The sequence below is a fragment of the Neospora caninum genome, chromosome IX (genome assembly GCF_000208865.1).
Source record: "Neospora caninum Liverpool complete genome, chromosome IX".
Lineage (NCBI taxonomy): Eukaryota > Apicomplexa > Conoidasida > Eucoccidiorida > Sarcocystidae > Neospora > Neospora caninum.
This window is the reverse complement of record NC_018390.1, coordinates 737,811-756,495: the sequence shown is the minus strand read 5'-3', so window position 1 is coordinate 756,495 and position 18,685 is coordinate 737,811. Positions and strand designations below refer to the sequence as shown.

The following is an 18,685-nucleotide window of genomic DNA, read 5'->3' as shown; positions in this document are numbered from 1 at the left end:
TTTACACACCAGTTATACCCACTGAAAAGCAGTACGGGTAAAGCGGACCCCCGCAGGCCATCTTGGCAGTTCCTAGGTTGCGCAGAGATTGAGTCAACCTTGAATCCGTAACTGGAAGACACTGCAGGAGGCGAGAGTGCGACGAAAGTAGTTCAGCGGTGAAGGGCTGCGCCTAGCGAACAGCCGGTCTCAAGAGTGGTTTGGGTCCTCGGGTCCCACATTTGCAGTTGACCTCGAAAGAATGGAGGCTACACCGAAAGCAAGGGACAGCAAATATGAAGCCTGATTTCTTTGGGGTTTTCAGCGAAGTCTTGGGTGTTCTCAGGGTCGCCACACGTATAGCGGTGAATAAATATCATGCTCTTGTCAAGTATAGTTGTCTGAAACATTCCGTTAACAGAGAACGGGGCTCCTGCCGTGGGGCGGACAGAGGTCGCTACACTAGTTCCATAACAGAAGTGACGCGGGTGTAGCATTTTTCAATCCCAACCGCACGGTTAAACATTACCTCACAAATGAAACGCCAGTGGAAGTCCGCCCCGAAGAGTTTTGAGACTGGGGAGCTTCGTGGCTTTCTTTGTCAAAAGTTCTGCAGTTCTACGCCAGACCAATTTGCATAGAAACCGCGCCGTACCCACCGAAAAACAAACCGTACAATGATGCCGTGGTGACGCGCTAAATAAGCAACGTGCTGGAGTTGCTGTAGCCTCCGCCTCCAGTTGTACGCACACTGAGTTGGCCCGGGCGGCCTCACAAAAACTTTCTTCTAGGCACTACTGTCTCATGCCACACATAACTGGGAAAACTGAGTGTTTATCGCCTAGCTTATATACCGCACAAAGGAGGTCAGGTGTACCGCAACGATGCAAACTGGACAACAAGGTCCCTCCTTGTAGCGGCGAATTTGCAATCACACCCACAGTACAGGTCAATAGACGGCGTGGCAGACGCGTGCAAGGCACAACACCTCACAAAAGCTCACAATAAACGTAAGGAGGATACGCTGATTAGAGATGGTTTATTTTGTGCACATCCCATCGCATGTCCAAGCGTTTCGCAAAAATATAGAATAGTGAGCAGCATTGCTTGATACCCGCCGATGGCTGCCAGGTTGAGTCGAGTAGAACACCAGGAGACGGACACAGAGCTGGTCTATAAAAGAGGCATCCCCCAACCGCCTCATGGTAGAGTCAGGCTACGAAGCTGGGGAAACCGGAATCAGGAGCAGTTTTGGGGTTGTTGCGGTCAACGAACACCGTATGCCCAAGGGCCGCCACGCTGGACGCAATGCTTCGGAATGCCGGCTTGTAGAACGCGCGGGTCCTGGAGCGTTCTGTCGTGCTTCCGCTTGCCTGCACAATGTACCACTCACGAAATGAACTTGTATTGGTAGCCGGGACAATTCGTTGTCGTTTGCAGGTAGAATGCATCGAACGCCACGATGTGGTTTGGACTGCCTTCCGCAGCCAGCCAGTGTGAATTGTTGGCTGTCAATAACAGCCACCTCATTGTGTCGGCAGCACTTCAACGTGCTTTCAGGTTTGTGCTCATAGTTAGCTGCTCCCCCTCTGTGTGGCTAGTTCGTTTGTAAGGAACAAGTCCCTCTCCTACGTGGCTCAACAGGAGAGTTGTTACGCAACGCACACCGCTACAAATTAGCGGATCACCACTCTCAATATAGGGATCCAGATTCACAGCGTACAGCTCGTGCATAACGTAGTTAGTTTTTCGGTCATTGTTTGGAGATCACTGCAGAACACGAAGCAAGGAAAGCCGCAAGCGGTCGTAATACGGAAATCCTGAGTTACATATCTTTAGCCTAAACTTTGGGCCCCGTTTATTTGCACGAAAGTGGCAACGGAGGACATGTTCGCATAGGTACCCTTAAGAATCCTCCCCCCCTCAAAGCTGTAGCTCCACACTGCGTTGACCGGTAGTTCGCATCCCTACGCTCGCGTGGAAGAATTGTAGTTCATTCTTCCCGGGTCCAACTAATCAGGTCTCTTGTCCCACTACTACTTGTAGTTCAACACTTTTGCCAGGCCTTCTCATGACACCATATTGTCCAGGTAGCTGCTGCTGCACCGGCAGTGTGCGCGTACCTCTTCCTTTCAAGCTAGCTCGTGTCCTCTCAAGGAGCAATCTCGACGCTGCCGATTGACAATATGTTATTATTCTGAGGAATAGCCTGTGGTCTGTTTCATTTGGCCTTTATGCTACGCGTACGTTCAATCCAGAGCCAGCCTTTTTTTCCCGGTGTTTTTTATATCGCAGCGATTCTCGGGATAACGTGTAGAAACGAGCACTGCCGTATCATCGCCGCAAAGCCACGGAATAGCGATACCACCAGAGGTGGTACATTAGGACGGCAGATGTCGAAAATGAACCAGGTACGAGCACATGCACATACTGAAGAAGATGTGGGAAAGAGAGTCGAAGTCGCCCCTAACGAAGGAGACGAAGGCGCGACAGCGGAGAAGAACGCAGATGACCTAGAAGATAAGAATGGCAAATTAGACAGGGGGCCGGCATCGAATGTGGACCAACAGGAAAGAGGAGAGGACAGCAAGGCAGCAGAAACAGAGCTTCGACACGAGGAGAGAGACCAATATGTGAGGAAGGGAACTGGCGTTGACGAAAACGGGGGCGAACACAACAGCCGAACAGCAGCGAGCCATTCCACACACGGCGAGATTAACTGTGACGTAAAGGCAGGAGATCTTCCTAGTGTTACCGAGGATAAAGCCAGACACAGCAGGTCAGCCGAAACGCACGACACCACGGTGTCAAGGGCTGGAGAAGACACAGAAAAGATAGTCGTGTGTGGTGAACTCGAACCGAGGGACAGGGGTAACGCACAAGAAGGGGACGGAGGAAACGAGGATGGATGTAGGAGGGAAAGCTTCGAAGAATTGCAACAAGGGCGGTGGAAGGGTCTTTCACCGGTTGAGACGGAAACTGGCGTTCGAGAGATGCCATATTTATTTGGAGTTGTTGAGAGCAACAGCGGCAAAAAACGATGGGCTTCGTCAGCAGAAAAGCTCAATGAGGATGACTTCCCTGGTCCGGTTCCTCCTCTACCCTCGTACAAGGCCACCTCTTTCTGCGTTTCAACCGTTCCCAGTTTTCCTTATCTTCTGGAGGAAGAAGTGGAAACAAGGGAACTAGGAGAGAAAGAACCAGAAGGGGAACATCGTGGACGAAGCAAGAGAGAATTTCAAATACGGGGAACACAAGTCAATCAAAAGATTGGAGATGAACAGACCTGGCAACAAGATCAAACCGAGGTGCAAGTGCTCAACAACAAAAAAGCCACTGACGGAGGAGACGAGAAGATTAATGATTTTGACAGCAAGGAAGAATACTTGGACGCAACAGACGGACGAGGCTTCGTCCACGTGGTGGAGGCGGTGAAGTCCATCTCGGCATCGTCGTCTCAGCCTTCAACGTCTGTGGGATTCCTAATGGAGAATCAGGAACAAGAGCGTTCTTGTGGCACAATTAAGAGGGGGAGAGAGCGAGGTCGTCAGCTGTGTAGCGAATTTCACTCCCCATCTGGGGGGGCGGTCCCTGCTTTTTGTCGTTTCGTTCCTCCCTCGACAGGACCATCTCTATCTTTCATAGAAAAACAGTCATATTTCGCGAAGGAAAGCGCCACATTCCGTTCGCTGTCTCGTCGTTGGACGTGGCCAGACTCTTCCTTTCCTTGGCCTATTTTAGGTCGTGCTTCTCATCCCCGTTCTGCTTCAGCTTCAACGTTTATATGGAGGCCTCCTTCTTCCCCATCCAGTAAGGGCCCTCCTTTACCTGAAAGGATGGCCATGGCCTCTTCTCTTGCTTTTGGCGTCCGACGTTTGGAAAGGCCACCTCAATCCTCTGCTTGCGGTGCAGAGCTTTCTCTCGACCGTGATGTGTCCGGAAACAGAAAAAGGTGGTTGCGCTCCTGCACAATAGGTGAAGGAATGGACCGCGGCACATCACGTTGTGGGTGGAGCGTAGACGATCCGACACGGAATCTGAGTTTCTTGAAAGTGAAAGAAAGGGTATGGCCTCCGACCACACGACAGCTGGGACACCCGTCGAGGAAGTCTGTCCCTCTTCAGTTAGAGACTTATTCTTCTTTCATCCAAAGCAAGAGTGCGCCTCGGATACCTTCTTGTCCTTCGTCGTTCATCGGCAAAAGCAAGGAAGCCAGTTCCACGCCATCGAAGCTATTCAAAAGTCCTGGCCCGCTGCTGCCTCTTCCGAAGTACCAGGCCACTAACGAATTGCTTGATTTTGACAGAAAAGAAAAAGAGGTGGAGTTTTGTATAAGGAGGAGAGAAGGTAGAGGTGGAATGCAGACTCAGCAGCTTGACGAGAAGAAAGGGGGGGAAGACGGGGAAGGACAACGACCCACAAAGACGTCTTGTGAACTTCAGGTGCACCACGTAACCGAACGGGGGGATACTCGAAAGAAGCACTCCATGTACTGGCGAGCAAGATGCCATGGCACGTATGGACCGGCAGGTGATTGCAAAAACACACAGAGAGATGACCCAAACTCTACAGGAGTGGAAGGACCTCAAGCGCCGAAGGGAAGTATCGTGCTGCATCAGGCGGGTCTTGCCCAAACAAATCGGAGGGAAACTGAAGACGAACGCAAGGCAAGAGGACTCCGGAGCAATAACGCAGGGCACATGGCCAGCTGCAAGGAGACAAGCTGGTTGGGAATGAAGGTCCTCATAGCAAATCGCGCGATATCGGAAACCAGTATCACCGATGCGATGGAACGCCGCAGCCAGTCTCGAGGAGGCAGCGGCCTCTGTGAGAGCATGAACGGAGAGAAGGAATGCCGGAGCGTGAGACACCAGCAGAGCTTGACCCAATCATTCTCCCAATCCTCAGAAAAGTATCATATTCACCTAAACACTTCTTCCGCACATCCGGAGACGAAAGCAAGTGAGACCATAGGAAAGAAAGAGAGAGGTTCCTTTGATCCTTTCTTCGCCAGTCATCCTTTTACTTCCTCTTCGACATCTGTGTTATTCCCGTGTTCTTGCCGCGACGCTTCTGCTCCTACCCCAGGTGGAAGAAGAGAGGAAGTAAATCACAAAGGACACAGTTGCGAAAACGAGAACTGGGAGAGCGCCGTGCGTATAGATGAGGCACAGGCCTTAGCCTCCAAAGTCCATGGGCTCAAAAGGGGGCGATCCCCGGGACTCCACAGCGCTGCATCGAAACTGACAGTGAGAAAACTCTCGCATTCCCGTTTTGCGTGCTTCTCTTCCTCACCTTCACCTTCTTCCTGTCGCCCGAGGCGTGAACCTAAATACTTTCAGCGGGGAGGGCAATGGAAAAAAGCCACTTCGGCTGCCGTCACCGAAAGGGCGGAAGAGAAAAACAGGATCTTTATCGTCGAGGAGAAGAAGCAGGAAAAGGCTGTGCGCGAACAAGAAGTGCAGACGGAGGACGTCTGCATGTTTTATGGTGGAAAAAAGGAGGAAGCCGACTCCACAGAGGAGATGCTTCATCAAGTCTCTTTTCCGCGTCGGTATGCAGTGTCGTTAAAAAAGCACAGAAACGTTTATCTGAAAAAGCAGAGTGCCCTTCTGGCTCGTCGTGTCAGGGTAGGCCAGACATTGAAGTCATCCTCACGGAATCGAGCAGATCTGTACGCGCCTCCGACGTCGCAGAGTATTTTAATCGAGCTGTGGAATCAGGCGCTAGACAGAGTGGAAGTAGACAACAGGAAGCGGGAAGAGCACGACACAGAGCGCAAAGAAAACGGCAAGACGGAGACAGGCGGAGAGGCAGCAGTTTGTTTTGGAACGGCCGCGACAGCTTCCAAAACGCAGGTGAGCTTCGGTTTCTGAAACCAGGGTAGGCGAAAACGAGAGAGGACTTTAAGGACACGGGAAATGAGGAAAGTGAAGGTGTGGTTCCGTGGAACCCCGTGGTAGAAAACAGGAGGTCCTAAGCGAATCCCGTGTGGGACTGTTCTGGGAGCTCGTGAACGATCCACAAGAGCGACGGTGATCACCCGTGCAGAAGGCTCGGTTGTAAGGAAAAAAGTTACCGGTAGAAGAGAGGCATACGGAGTGTTTCTCGTTGCGTAACAGATTCTTGAATCACTTATGGAAACGCGCAAAACCCTCATGAGGGAAATACATCTTTCCAGGACACAGAAGATGGTATGCAACGCCACTACCAATACTGCTTCCACACGAATCGTATCCTCCGCTCAAGCTTCTCTTTGTCGCTAGCGCCAAAGTATAGACATGTGCATATATCGCCGCTCCGACATATACCAAATAGATGCAAATGATATATGCGAACGCCGAAATATAATTTAGTTCGTACATCAATACCAATGCTTAAACGGGATTCATGCGAGCCTCGCTCGCTTCTCCCTTTTGTGTTCCAGTGTGTTATTTGTTCTTGTCAGAGAACGACCTCTTTGAACAGCCATTTGGTTTCCCAGTCGATTCCGTTCTTGCCCAACACTGCCTCACTCATTCTTCAGGTAGGGAGGGACGGTAGAATAATTCGGGTAGGGGAGGGAGGCAGGAGAGTATCCTCATATAGCCGAGAGCCACGAGCGACATCAGACGGGAAAGCAGATTCAATTGCAAGTATTCCGAGTCAGGGAAAGAAGTGGACAGACGAAGAAGAAAGAACGGGTGTGAAAGAATTTGAAGAGGGATGGGAGGCATTCGGGATTGGAGAGGCCCTCTGGGAGAGCAATAGCAGTGGACCGGATCGGGGCTCTTGGATACGGATAGGGAAAGCAAGGACAGAAAAGCGGGCTGTGTCCCTTACCTTTTCTTCTCGACGGCCCACTCAAAGGAACCCGTCTATCTCAGAATGTCGATGCAGCAGATCTACATCAATCCGTTCTTCTTTCTTCTCTCGCTCACGTGGCGACACCGGCACAGAAATTGACACAAAGACAGGGCATGGGAAAAAATTTCGAGCGGACGAAAAGGGCGAGATGGAAGAGAGTAAGGAGACACAAAAGCAGAGCACTGGACGGGGGAGCGGAAACTCAAGGACGGACGACGCCCACATAGAGTATACAGAACAAATGGGAAACATGACGCACCAGGAGTGCGTGGAATGTTCGAACCTCTCTAAAACGGCATCTGCGAAGAAGGCTAACATGAAGGAGGAAACAGAGGGGCAAATGGAAAACGCCAAGAAGAAGAATGTTGCCAAACGACGGAAACTGAGACGGTCAGCGAGAGCGCGTGAGATAGAAGCAGCAAGAGGTCTGGAGGGCAAAGGAAAAGACAGTGTCGAGGCAGAACGAGGCAGCAGACAAAAGCTGATGGCATGCGTCAGAAAAGTGAGCTCACCTCCCGCTATAACATCCCGATCACACTTGATCGTTCAGTTCTACGGGGTCCTTAGGTACTGCCTAGTAGCAGTTTCCATAACGCTCAGATCCATGCAAATAAACCGCCGTTGCTTTGTGCACTGCATGACTTTTTTCTCTGTTGTTTATTCGCCCATACCTTCTCTTCCTCACGAGCAGCTATCGTCTTTTCTCTGTTCACATTTCGCACGAGTGTTCCATTTTAACTGTTTACTTTGCATAACCTGTCAACAGATAACCTCGGAGATGTTTTCCGGTTCACCGTAATTAGCTGTTCCGCGTCGCATGGCGTCCAGTCCCGTTGGCCGATAATAGAAAGGGCTTAGATCAATATAGAGTTTTAACACCAACATACGGGGACTTCTGAACTGCGTCCTGAATCATTGCAGTTATAGCGCATATTTGGGCTACTGTATCCATTGTTTTGATGGCGATATAGATGGATGTGGGCCACACTCAAATGGTTACCGACAGTCTCTCCTTGATATATGGGCCGTTTTATTGCTTGAACATATATCCGCATAGAGAGTTCTGTCCCACGCCAACTCGCAAACGGTTCGCAGGCTGCTGTTGACACCCGGTCAGCTCTACGCTTGAGCCAGTTAACCTGGTTTCCTATCACTATTCGTTTGATGCAGTTTGCGGCAGTGCACGGATATATTCTTCGGTTATCAAGACCCTCCGGCATTTTGGCTAATGGGGCCTTCGGACCTCCTGTTTGGATTAATCTGCTACGTATTTCGTAGGTGAAGAGCGAATTTTCAGGTTTCGGTCCAGTTTTCCCCTCTCACGATTCCGGTGCCCCCCAGTGGACCTGTTCGTACTCCACCTTCCCGTGCTCGTCTCTCTTTCCTGCGGCGTCTTCGAGGATAACCTCTCCCTCACGTCTAGATCATCCATTTGGTGCAGAAGGGAAGCACGCCAGGGAGCCCCTCAGGCGACACACCCGATCGGAGGAGAGAGAGATAAACGGGCCTACCCTGGCTGAGCAGGATGACGAACAACTTGGTCCGGCCCAGTGGTCTACCAAACGCGGACCCAAATCAGGGACTGGTCCTTCTGAATCTCTCTGCGAGGAGAGGCCCTCCAACATACATTACCGAAAAACTGAAGCGAACCGTATGGCTCTGGAGATTAACAAGGAGGCGCTTGCTATGATGGAGGTGTCTTCTGCTTCTTGTTCTGGCTTTCCAGTTGCGCCTTCTCGTTGGGTTTCTGGGGTGGCGAGTATTGTAGGTGAAGAGGAGAGACCAACGGAGAAGGTACACGAAGACAGGCGTCCCCACTCAGATGTACATGGGATCGATCCAAACAGTTGCTTAGGAGAAAAAATAGCTCTGAACGTCGCGGACTCAACGGAAATAATGCCACCTGACCAGCATCTCCTTATGGACAAGCAGATGGAACAAGATGTAATCCAAGATCAGACTCTGCATCCACGGAAAGGAGATACCTATCTCGAGAAAGGGAAGAACCATCCATCTCCAGGAATCGTCCCATTTCGTCATAAAAATCACTCGAGCCAGAACATGGTGGTTCCCTCAATCGGAGAGCAGACTCTGCTTTCGCCTTCTCTGTCTCCGCGCTTCCGTGCTTCCCCCTCATGTTTGTGCATCCTGCAGGGGAGTGCAGCATTTCTGGGAAATGGCAAAATCACCCCCACGACACAGAAACAAGAAGGCGACTGGAACGGCACGATACAAGAACTAGCGGCGGATGCAGCAGACGATCTCCGGACGCTGCGTGAATACCTGAATACCCCTCTTCAGCACCCGAAGGATTTTTTTGTCATTCCCAAAAAGTTGGACCGCCCTTTCGCTTTCGTCGGGCTCCTAGATGCGAAAGAAACTCAGACACTGGAAGCAGAAGGAACCCCAGTGACGGTGGAGATGGCCCCTTCACCCTCTCCCTCAAATCGGCTCCTCACCAATGCCCCACCTAGTGAAGAAGACACCTCTGACAGCCGTTCCACGTCCAGTGGAGAGCGAACAGCAGCCTCATCTTCCGACAGTCTGAAGGGTTTGCTGGAGCTATGGCTCGAAGAAGGAGACAAGATTGCAAGAGAGGCCCGCCCTCCAAAGGACGCCTCAGAATCTCCAGCTTCTCGCTCCATTCCGTCGCCGGCGTCCTGCTATGGGCTCCATTTGAGAAGGCGACATGAACCCCGACAGCTCTGCTGTCCACCGGGACACGGCGAGCAAAATGGGTTGCCGGCAAGGCCCCCAGGAAGAGAGCTGCAACACTGGGAGGGACAAACGCTCTTCGCTGTTCCGCATTTTGCAGGGGAAGGGGGAACGCCAGAAGCCGGAGGACACGGACAAGGGGAAGAAGCACAAGGCCGAGGAGATGGAGAGGTGGGATCTGGGGTGTGTGCGCCTGCTGTACTGGCTGTCTCCGTGGTTCACGTCAACAACTTCGTGTCCGTTGCAGACAGGAATCACGGCGGACAGGAGGTTGCGCAAAGACATAGGTCACAAGGGGAAGAAGCACATAAGGTAGAACAGGTCTTTTCGCCATCGGGGTGCTCCTCACCTTCCTGCGTGACTTCCGCCTCCGCAGTGAATCCAGGAGTCAAGCAGCAGGCGAAGGACGAGGAGACCAACGAAGAGCAGCCTCCCATCTTTAGTCAACCGAGAGAGGGAGAGTATATATACGCCCATCCCCCTCTCGAGAAAGCACCGACTTCCAGTTTCTCCTATGCTTGCTCTCCTGTGCGGCCACGGGGACGGGAAGGGAACGCGCTGAAGCAAACTGGGTGGAGGTCTGGTCTTTGTGACCAGGACTCAACTACACGGCTTTCGTCGTGTGGGACCGTTTTTTCTTCAAAGGCAGACGCTATGAGGGCTTCCGCTGACAGTGAGCAAGAGCTGAGGCAGAGCCTATCTCAGTTCTGGGCAGAAGCGAAGAAACTAGAGGCAAGTTTCGACCGAATCGACAGACTGAGATTCGCCCTGGAGAGGCTCCAGTCCGACAGGGAGCAAAGACAGTACCGGATGGCCTATCATGAAGAAGCTGCGTTGAGACCACCGATGCGGAAGGTACAGTTCAGCGCTCAGTTTCAGTCAAGGCGCAGATCCATCTCCAGCGAGGAAGAGAGCTCTGAAGGCGAAGAACCGTGGCTGTGGCAAGAGGAACCAAACGGAGGACGAGTTCTTTGGAGGAAGGCGAAAGCTTTCATCACTCGCCTCCATCCTGCGCAATGGTGTGAATACATGATGGCCAAATTGCACGCGGCGAGACACAGCGACTGGGAGACAAACGACGGCGCCTGGAGTTGGGATGCTTCGCCGTCCCGTCCGCGCTTCCGCCAGCGAGCCAAGACCTTCCTACACCGTCACTTACTGGTCTAAGGAGAGCCCGACAGGCAGGACCCGTACTTCACTTTCCCCAGCCTCCTAGTCCTGTCTTCACCTGCCTGTTCCCCAGCTTCTTGTGCTGGATACATTTTCTTGGTTCATGTCCGCGAGACCGAAGAGGCGACTTCTGTATTTGCCATGTGATAGTGACTGTTCGCGCCGCAACAGTACACTTTTATTAGCACGCTGTGCGAGGAAGCAGGAGACGCTTTTGATCCGAATTAATCTGTGTGTGTTGAAGCCGCAATGATGAGAACGAATTTGCGCGTACACGACGGGTATTTGAAAATCCTGCTTGCTGTCTGGGCACATTGCTGTCTGAACTATGTGCCATCCTTGTCTCCACCGAATGCTCACAGAAACGGGGCTGAAAACGAACAAGTGATGTCCTGTACCAGTAGACACTGGCACTGCTGCTGGATGCGATGCAGTCACAACGCGAAAGGGAAGAGAAAGGGAACAAGGCAGAAACAGACTCATCTACGCAAGATTGCCGTGCTGCACTGGTGTCCACAACCATTATTTGCCAATTGTAACGCTGTGGCCAGCTCTCATCTGCTTCCACGAGTTCTGAGCTGTCCATAGTGGGCTTTTTATGATCATGCCCTATTGCACCGTGGATTGTCCTGAGACCGATGAGAGTTTTACTTATACAGTCGCGCTAACACCTTGCTACTAAGATATCGACTTTCGATCGCGGCAGATGGGTTTGGATTGCAAGAGTTTGCTAAGATGATAACACCCGATTGTAAAGTGCGAAGGGCCTTGTGTATCGAGTCGCCAGCGGATATGCAAGGCGACGAGACGCTCGCTTCGTACGTTTTTTTTTTTTGCATATGCCTAAGTTGACCGGGCAATGACAATCTTGTCACAAAACCGAACCGTCTCCTTGCCCAGCGTCACTTCTTTACTGGAATCTTCTACCTGCCTAAATATGCTACGGGAGCGCCTGTGAGAACGGAACGGCCAGTAGGCGCGTATCAGGTGAGCTCGGTTATAGCCAACGAGTTACACGCCCGTGATGGGCTGTGTAGAGTGCCGCACCATTGAATTCTCAGCCTGGATTAGTGCGGTCCCACACGAAACGGCTACACCACTTCCCCCCTGGTTTTACTCCTCTGCACGCCCCACGGGAGATCCTGCGTTCCTACTTCATCTGCAAATGGGGCTATCCACTCCCCGAAAATGAAGTGAACTCTTGATGGTCTACGCCGTCTCGCAGGCGGCCCGGAGACATCGCTGCACATCGGGGGCGATCACCATGCGCTTGTTGCACTTCCCTAGAAACAGGAATTCCGACGTGTCTTCCACCAAACACCCAACTTCCTGCAGCCACAGGCAATCCACAGCAGGCATACAACACCTGCCGTTGCCGTCGACAGTGTGCGAGAACACACATCCGTGCGACTTTACCTTTAGTTGTGTCCTTCGCCATCCGATCACAACACAGGTCCGAAACCACAAACGACCTCAAGTGATCCATCAGAAACAGGGAGGTAGGCTGCTACCTGACTCGAGCATCCCCGTGACGCTGGTCTCGTCGAGACTGCCTCGTCGTGACACTGAACAAGAGAGTGGAGCCTTCCGCGCCAACCTGATCTACCGCAGTACAGAGAGCCTGTGTGCTACAGTACTCCCTGGATCTCGTCTCGAACCCACCTGTGCAAAGGTGCATTCCGATCCGATATTGACTTCAAAGCAAACACCTTGGTCTTCAGCTGACTTGTTCTCCAGGAGCGCTCCTCCCAGTCCCTTTTCTCTCTCATTTTCCGGCATGTTTGCGGAGCAGCCACTCCGGGCACCCTCGCCCTGTGGCCCTGCGCAGCTTCCCCCCTTCTGCAACGCTCCACTGAGGAGACGCAGCTCCACACGCCCGCTTCGGTGAACGAGCAGCCTCCCAATCCGCCCGTCAGGAAGCGAGGCAAGTGGCAAGGGTGGCGACGGCCCCACAGGCTTCGGAGGCTGATTTGCTTTGTTCCCTCTCTTGCCATTTCCCAGCGACCCATGTCGGCTGCCTGCTTTGGTGACTCCTTGGGTTGCGTGGTCCTTGGTTTCTTCGTGATTCCCACATTCAGCGTCGTCACCTTCTCTGGCGCCTCGGGCGCTGCGCCTTCGTCCTTCTTTTTCAGCAATTCGAGCCTGGCGCGCCTCGTCCATGGCCGGCCTGTCCACGGGAGGGAACAGGGACGGAAAGCAGATGTGCAAGAAATCCCTGAGGGGAAAACAGAACAACAACAGAGACGAAACCGAAGCCTATCGTATACATCGTCGCAGATGGGCAGGCGATACGTCACAGAAGACAAATTCCCCCGAGAATGCACGGCCGGCTGGTGCAGATCATGGAAGAGCCACGAAAAAGAGCGGCCAGAGAGAGCGGGTTTTTTTCCACGAAAGGTCTGACCATCCCATCCGCTGTTCTGGCCTTGCAATCAACAGAAACAGGGAGGGGCGGAGAATGCGAGAGAGAGAGAGGGTGGAAAAGCACAAAGTAAAGACTGAGACAGCCTCGCACGCTACGAACCATTAGCCGCCATTTGCATTAGTTCTTGGAAAGACGACTTCCGAAGCAAATCGTGTCGTTAGTTGAGTCTATTCAAGAAATGGGGCTGGCCCAACAGATGCAACGCCGTGTGTGGGCACCCGCCACCAAGTGAGCCCAGTGGAGCGCGCCGGCGTAACATCTTGATCTATCCAAAAGAGTGCTCCCGTCAGAATGTATGTATTGTGTCGGGATGCAGAGGACTCCTATCGCTCTCGAAACGCTGTGCTGTGGCTTTGGGTTGTGAGGGAACAGGTCCCCCTCATTCTAGACTCGCTTCTGTGTCCCCTTGTCTTTCCTGTTGCGGCCTTCTTTGACGCGTGGTTAAGTGGTTTCCTCCCCGTATGTCGCAGTCAGACAGATGGTATCCTGTGTGTGCCATCGATTGACGTCGCCACAACCGACTTACGTGCCACGACCGTCCTCGTCGTCAGCCAGATCCCAAGTGTCACCGCCAGCACGCCTCTCGCCTCTGTCTTCTCCTTCGTCTCCCACCAGAAGAAGACCCGCAGCAAAGCGGTTCGCTTCTTCCACGTGCCGAGCTGACGGCCGCCTTCGGTGAGAATCGGCCTCTCGACGAGCCGCGGTATCCATGCCCATAGGGTCTGTCGGGTGCATCTGTACACACCGGAGGGGGCGCATTGCAGTGCCACCGCGATGCAATCACACAACGAGGCGAAGACGCGGATGCGCAACTACAGAAACATATCCGGTTGGATACGGCTGGCGCGTTCTGCGGGACCTGCCGTATATTTTGACAGCGCAGGGTCGGAGGACATTAACGCAGCTAAACAGCGAACGATGTGGAGCGTTCGAGAGTTGCACAAGTTGCGAGTCCTGTGTATGCAGTTGTCTGTGCGTACATTTGCCGACGTCCTCCGTTTTAAGCGAGGGCCGCACAAACGAGCCGCGTCGCATGCGCGTGTTCTAGACTGATGATTAGGCGCGTCATCGACCCGACCATCTGCCTGAACTTACCGCTCGCCGAGCATCCCCATCGATACCCTCGTCGCCCTCTCTGACAACAAAGGGGAGACTGATGGGAGTGTAGCAACCAGACGGGCTCCCGGTTATGGAGTCTTTGTCATCGTCTTGAGAGCCGATCCACGACAACTCCATGAGTCGCCTGGACTTCTTGCCGCCTGCGGTCTTCCCGTCTTTCGACAGCATCTGGTGCTGGTGCAGCAACCGCAGATTGCTTTCTCGAATAGCGGAGGGAGACGCTAAATGCAGAGGGCGTCGGCCACCTTCTATCCCTACGGGTGAACCTGCCGTGCCGCCGCGATGGTCAGGAGGGGAACCAAAAGAGGGTGAATTGCCCCGCCCCGCGGGTCCAAACTGCGGGAAACGCACAGGAAGGCCAGCATCCGCGCAGGGGCAGAGCTCGATCCACACCGAGAAACAGCCCCGGACGCAGGAAGCGCGATAGGCGTTCGGGGACCGGAGACAAAGTGGACGGAGGAAGGGGAAAGGAGAGCATGACACCAGACAGAAAACAGGGGGAACTCGCCGGTGAGCGGCGGCCATCGCATCGTCGGCGAGCGCGCAGGATCGTCTAACAGCGCCACCGTTTACAACGCGACGCAGAGCTCGCTTACCTTTCCCTGTGCGAGTTTCTTGGTTTCCCCGGCCTGCAGAGACCGGAGAACCATCGCACTGAGGTTACCCCTGCTGCGGTCGAGATCCGCATTCGTTTGCTCCTCCGACTTCACGGCGGCCACTGCCCCACTCTTGCCAAGATTCGGCACGAACTTTCGGGGAGCGGAGACGCTGCACGCGTAACTAGGCGCGCCGTCCTCGAGCTTGGCAGTTTTCCCTGTCCAGGAAGAAGGCCCAGACGACAGGCCTGCAGAGTGACTCGATCCCGGAGACGGGGTGTGCACGTTCGGCCGAGACCCGCGGCTGAACGCCGGAGGCGAGGGTGTCCCCGGAGGAGAGAAGTACGGGAGGAACGTCGGAGCCTGGCCCGGGAGATGAGGGAAAAAGCTCGGATTTCCAGAGGGCGAACCCGACCCACGAAACGGCTGCCGCAGGCAGTGCAAAGTGCCAAACGAAGCGCTGGTCGAGACTGCCCGCAAGGCGACTGCTCAGTCACACAAAGCAAGGGGGAGACATGCGACGCTCTGGAACTCGCAGGAAAGTCGGACTACTAACGCGAAACACGTGGATCCAATGCGACCTTCTCGGCTTGCCGGCGAACCGGAAGACGAAGAACTCCCAACGCAAGGAAACACGGCGATTAACCACGCAACCTGCTATCTTCACGCCAGAAGATCTACGTTGTATCTGCCTCTTGACCGGCAGGAAGAAGGCACTCCATAAACATATATATATATATATACATGTAAATATATACATATATATATATGTATATAAATATATACATATATATGTATGTATAAATATAAATATATACATATATGTGGTTGCATCGATACACGCGTCAATTGCGTGTGAAAATGAGCAGTTATGGAGGCATGAGAGCAGGTACTCATCTCTGTGAAACCCTGTGGAGAGTGGTGTATCCCTCTTTGGGAGGTAAACCAATATTTTTCCACAGCAAATCGCATCTTTTGTCCATTCCTTACGCGGTTGCTGCGCGCTCTCGGCGCCCTCTGCACTGGGGACGCGCAGCGGCGCCGATGTCTGTCGGTGACTCGCCGAGCCGCCTGTGGGCGTTTGCCTGTCCGTTTCGCCCCCTTGTCGGTTCATCGTGTTTGGTGTCTCGGAAACAACTTCACACAGGGTTCGAGCAGGGACGCAACCAGGCGACTGGAGACTGGAGGAAAGCCTGGATGACAGCCGAGAAAAGGGAAGACGCAAAAAGAAAGTCTTTTTCAGCCCGACAGGCTCCGCTTCCCGGGCTCGGTGGAGGCAGGAGCCTTGGCACTAAAAACATGCCATAGAAATGTATATACACTTCTACATAGGCATACATAAAAGCATGGTTCTCACGGGCCGGTTGCTGGTACCTGCTGCGTAGCTACTTCATGGGGTCTGTAGCTTGCTCAGCGATCTGGTGCAACGTTGTTTCTCCACTTGGAGAGAGGCGTGCCTCTCCATCTGTTGTCGAAGACTGGTTGCAAAAATCTGGCTGAGAACACCCAGCTGATGGCCTGGTGAAAAACGAGGCGGTCTCCTTATTAACGTCGGAAAGGTTTGCGGATTCCAGCGTGTGAGCAATATCGTTCCTCGCCGCTTCGACACGGACAAAAGCAGCTTTGGGGTGAGATAATGTCGTTGTTCAGGCTTTCCTGGAAAAAGGAGACACGAGGCCGCGATACGAAACACTGGACCCAGTGTCTGGCGAGTCTCTGTCTTCCGTTCGGGGCCCGCCGGGGTCACGAACTTTTTGAGGGAGCAAGGGAGATTCTCTGCCGGGGCAATAACTGCACTGAGGAACTTTACGAGACAGAGAAGCAACACAGTCGAATCACGTACAAAGAGAAGAACTCGCCGAAGAGGCTGTTTCAGGGCTGTTCTCGCGAGAGCTGCGCGTGGGTCCCCACGCACAAGACAGAACCCAGGGGAAACCGGTATCTTGGAACGACTCTGACGTGTTGAGCAGAACCAGCAGTGAAGAAAGGATGAATCAACCTAGCGAAAAGAGGGGAAACAAATTCCACACGCTTAGGCAAGCAGATGGAATTCGCGGCATGTGTTCGAACGTGAAGATGTGGGAGGGAAAATTCCCGCCTTTGTTGGGTCATTCACGCGGATCGTCCGGCGAAGTGCCAAAGGGTAAAAGGCTGTGCGTATCGTTACAGGTTGGAGTCTTTGTCGCGTTTTTTCTCTCAAATACGACCAAAAGACATATCCAGGCGACTCTCATCGCTGGTACCCTCCTCGACAATCGGAGCTCGAGGCGGTTCGCTTGAACCTTAGCGCTGTTGCCACGGTCTCTCTTCTCGCGCATCGGCTGGCGCGCTGTGGAGCACGCGGAGCCGGGCTGTCCGTCGGGCGTTGCTCGCCTCAAACGCGTGGCGCACTCGTTTTTTTCAGCAAGCCTCCGAATGAGAGTGGTTTTCGTCCGCAACGCGAAAGAAGCCAAAAGAAGTTAGTATCTCTCTTGAAAACGGATGAACAGGTCGGCGGGTTCCCCGTTCACTCTCAGCCTGCACGGCGGAGCCCAGGCCAGGCTTTCGAGACGTTCTCTATAGAGTTCAACTCTAGGTTTTGAAGGCCGACAGCAACCTTTTCGTCTTCGTATCCTCGTGACCACTTCGCTGAGCTCCCTCCTAAACCCAGTTTTGCCCTCCAATCGTCCAGTTTGGGGCGCCAATTAGCTGCGAATCCGCCGTTCAGCCTCGAACGAGCGCCAAAAACTGCGCGAGGGGCTCGATGCGAGAAAGCGGATTCGATACAGACCCATATGAGAGAGGCAGGGAAACCGTGTGCGCGCCGAGGCTTCGCAAGCTGGAAGAGTGACCACTTTGGGCACCAAAAGGAAATTCGGGAAATTTACCCATGCTTGTTGATTTTCCAGATTTCTGTCCCCTGTGGCATCGGTCTTTTTGGGTTCCGCTGCCTCAGAAAGGGAGAAGAACTGTGAGCATGTCCCGAACTTTCTGCCTGGCCCGAGATCCCTCCCCCCCTGAATTGACTTGCTGCGGAAAAGGGGTAAACATCTAGAGGTAGTGAAAATCGCGTGTGCTCCGGCTGTACGATGTTTCCCAGGTGCTAAGAGAAGTTATTTCGGTTCTGACCCTTGCGGTGTGAACTGGAAACCATGCGTTTTTGCTTTTCCCCTGTTCCGCACACCTTGTCTTCAAAAAACTCCCATTCCCGCATGGAAACATACCGAGGCAGGCGGCCGTTGCCTTCCTTCGTTTTTCCCCTTTCGCCAACAACAGACACAACGGTTCGCGCTTCCACTTCCCAGTGACATTTTCCCTGTGGGCAAGTCGTCATCTTTGCATCGCTCCTCGAAATCCAAAACGGAACTGTGTCTCTCTTTTGGCAGAGAAACGTGCCAAGTTCATTGTCGACCTTCCAGGTGCGTTCGAGCAGAAGAAACGGGAAGGATCGTTCTTCCCTCGTCCAGAACTTGGGCCTGCTTGTGTTTGTCTGTAAACAAACGCTTGGCTTGGTCGCCCGCACACGAGAGGCGCCAACTTTGACCGGCAAAAACTGGAAGGGTGGCCCTCAGGTCGGTCTATGGTTCTCTTGGTGTCTGTCAGCGAAACAGGAAACGAGACTGGGTAGCCATGTCTCTGTGGTAGCGGCAGGCTTCGGGCGTGACTGTTCTGTTCTGCAGGAAATCGGAGAAGGGAGGAGCTGCCAGCAAAACGCTTGGGGATTTCCCGACTTCCCCGGAACTGCACCAGAAGTCTGGGGCGCCACGTTTTTTTCCTGAAAAAAAACCGGGTGACGGTCCTGGGTCGGAGGGAGACGGCGCCAAGCGGACCATGTGAGTTCCTCCAGGCCTCACAG

At 53.3% G+C, this 18,685-nt stretch overlaps 2 protein-coding genes across 2 annotated transcripts; one reads left to right on the top strand and one right to left on the bottom strand.

The window, feature by feature from the left end:
- Positions 1-2,372: 2,372 nt before the first annotated feature.
- On the top strand, positions 2,373-10,707 carry NCLIV_039370 (conserved hypothetical protein; the record flags this gene model as incomplete). Its single annotated transcript, XM_003880846.1, has 3 exons — positions 2,373-5,833; positions 6,430-7,453; positions 9,127-10,707. 3 exons carry the CDS (start codon positions 2,373-2,375, stop codon positions 10,705-10,707), a joined length of 6,066 nt encoding a protein of 2,021 aa, XP_003880895.1.
- A 1,212-nt stretch (positions 10,708-11,919) lies between these two features.
- Positions 11,920-15,964, bottom strand: NCLIV_039360 (hypothetical protein; the record flags this gene model as incomplete). Its single annotated transcript, XM_003880845.1, has 6 exons — positions 11,920-12,039; positions 12,373-12,925; positions 13,662-13,870; positions 14,231-14,590; positions 14,851-15,335; positions 15,841-15,964. 6 exons carry the CDS (start codon positions 15,962-15,964, stop codon positions 11,920-11,922), a joined length of 1,851 nt encoding a protein of 616 aa, XP_003880894.1.
- Between the last annotated feature and the right edge of the window lie 2,721 nt (positions 15,965-18,685).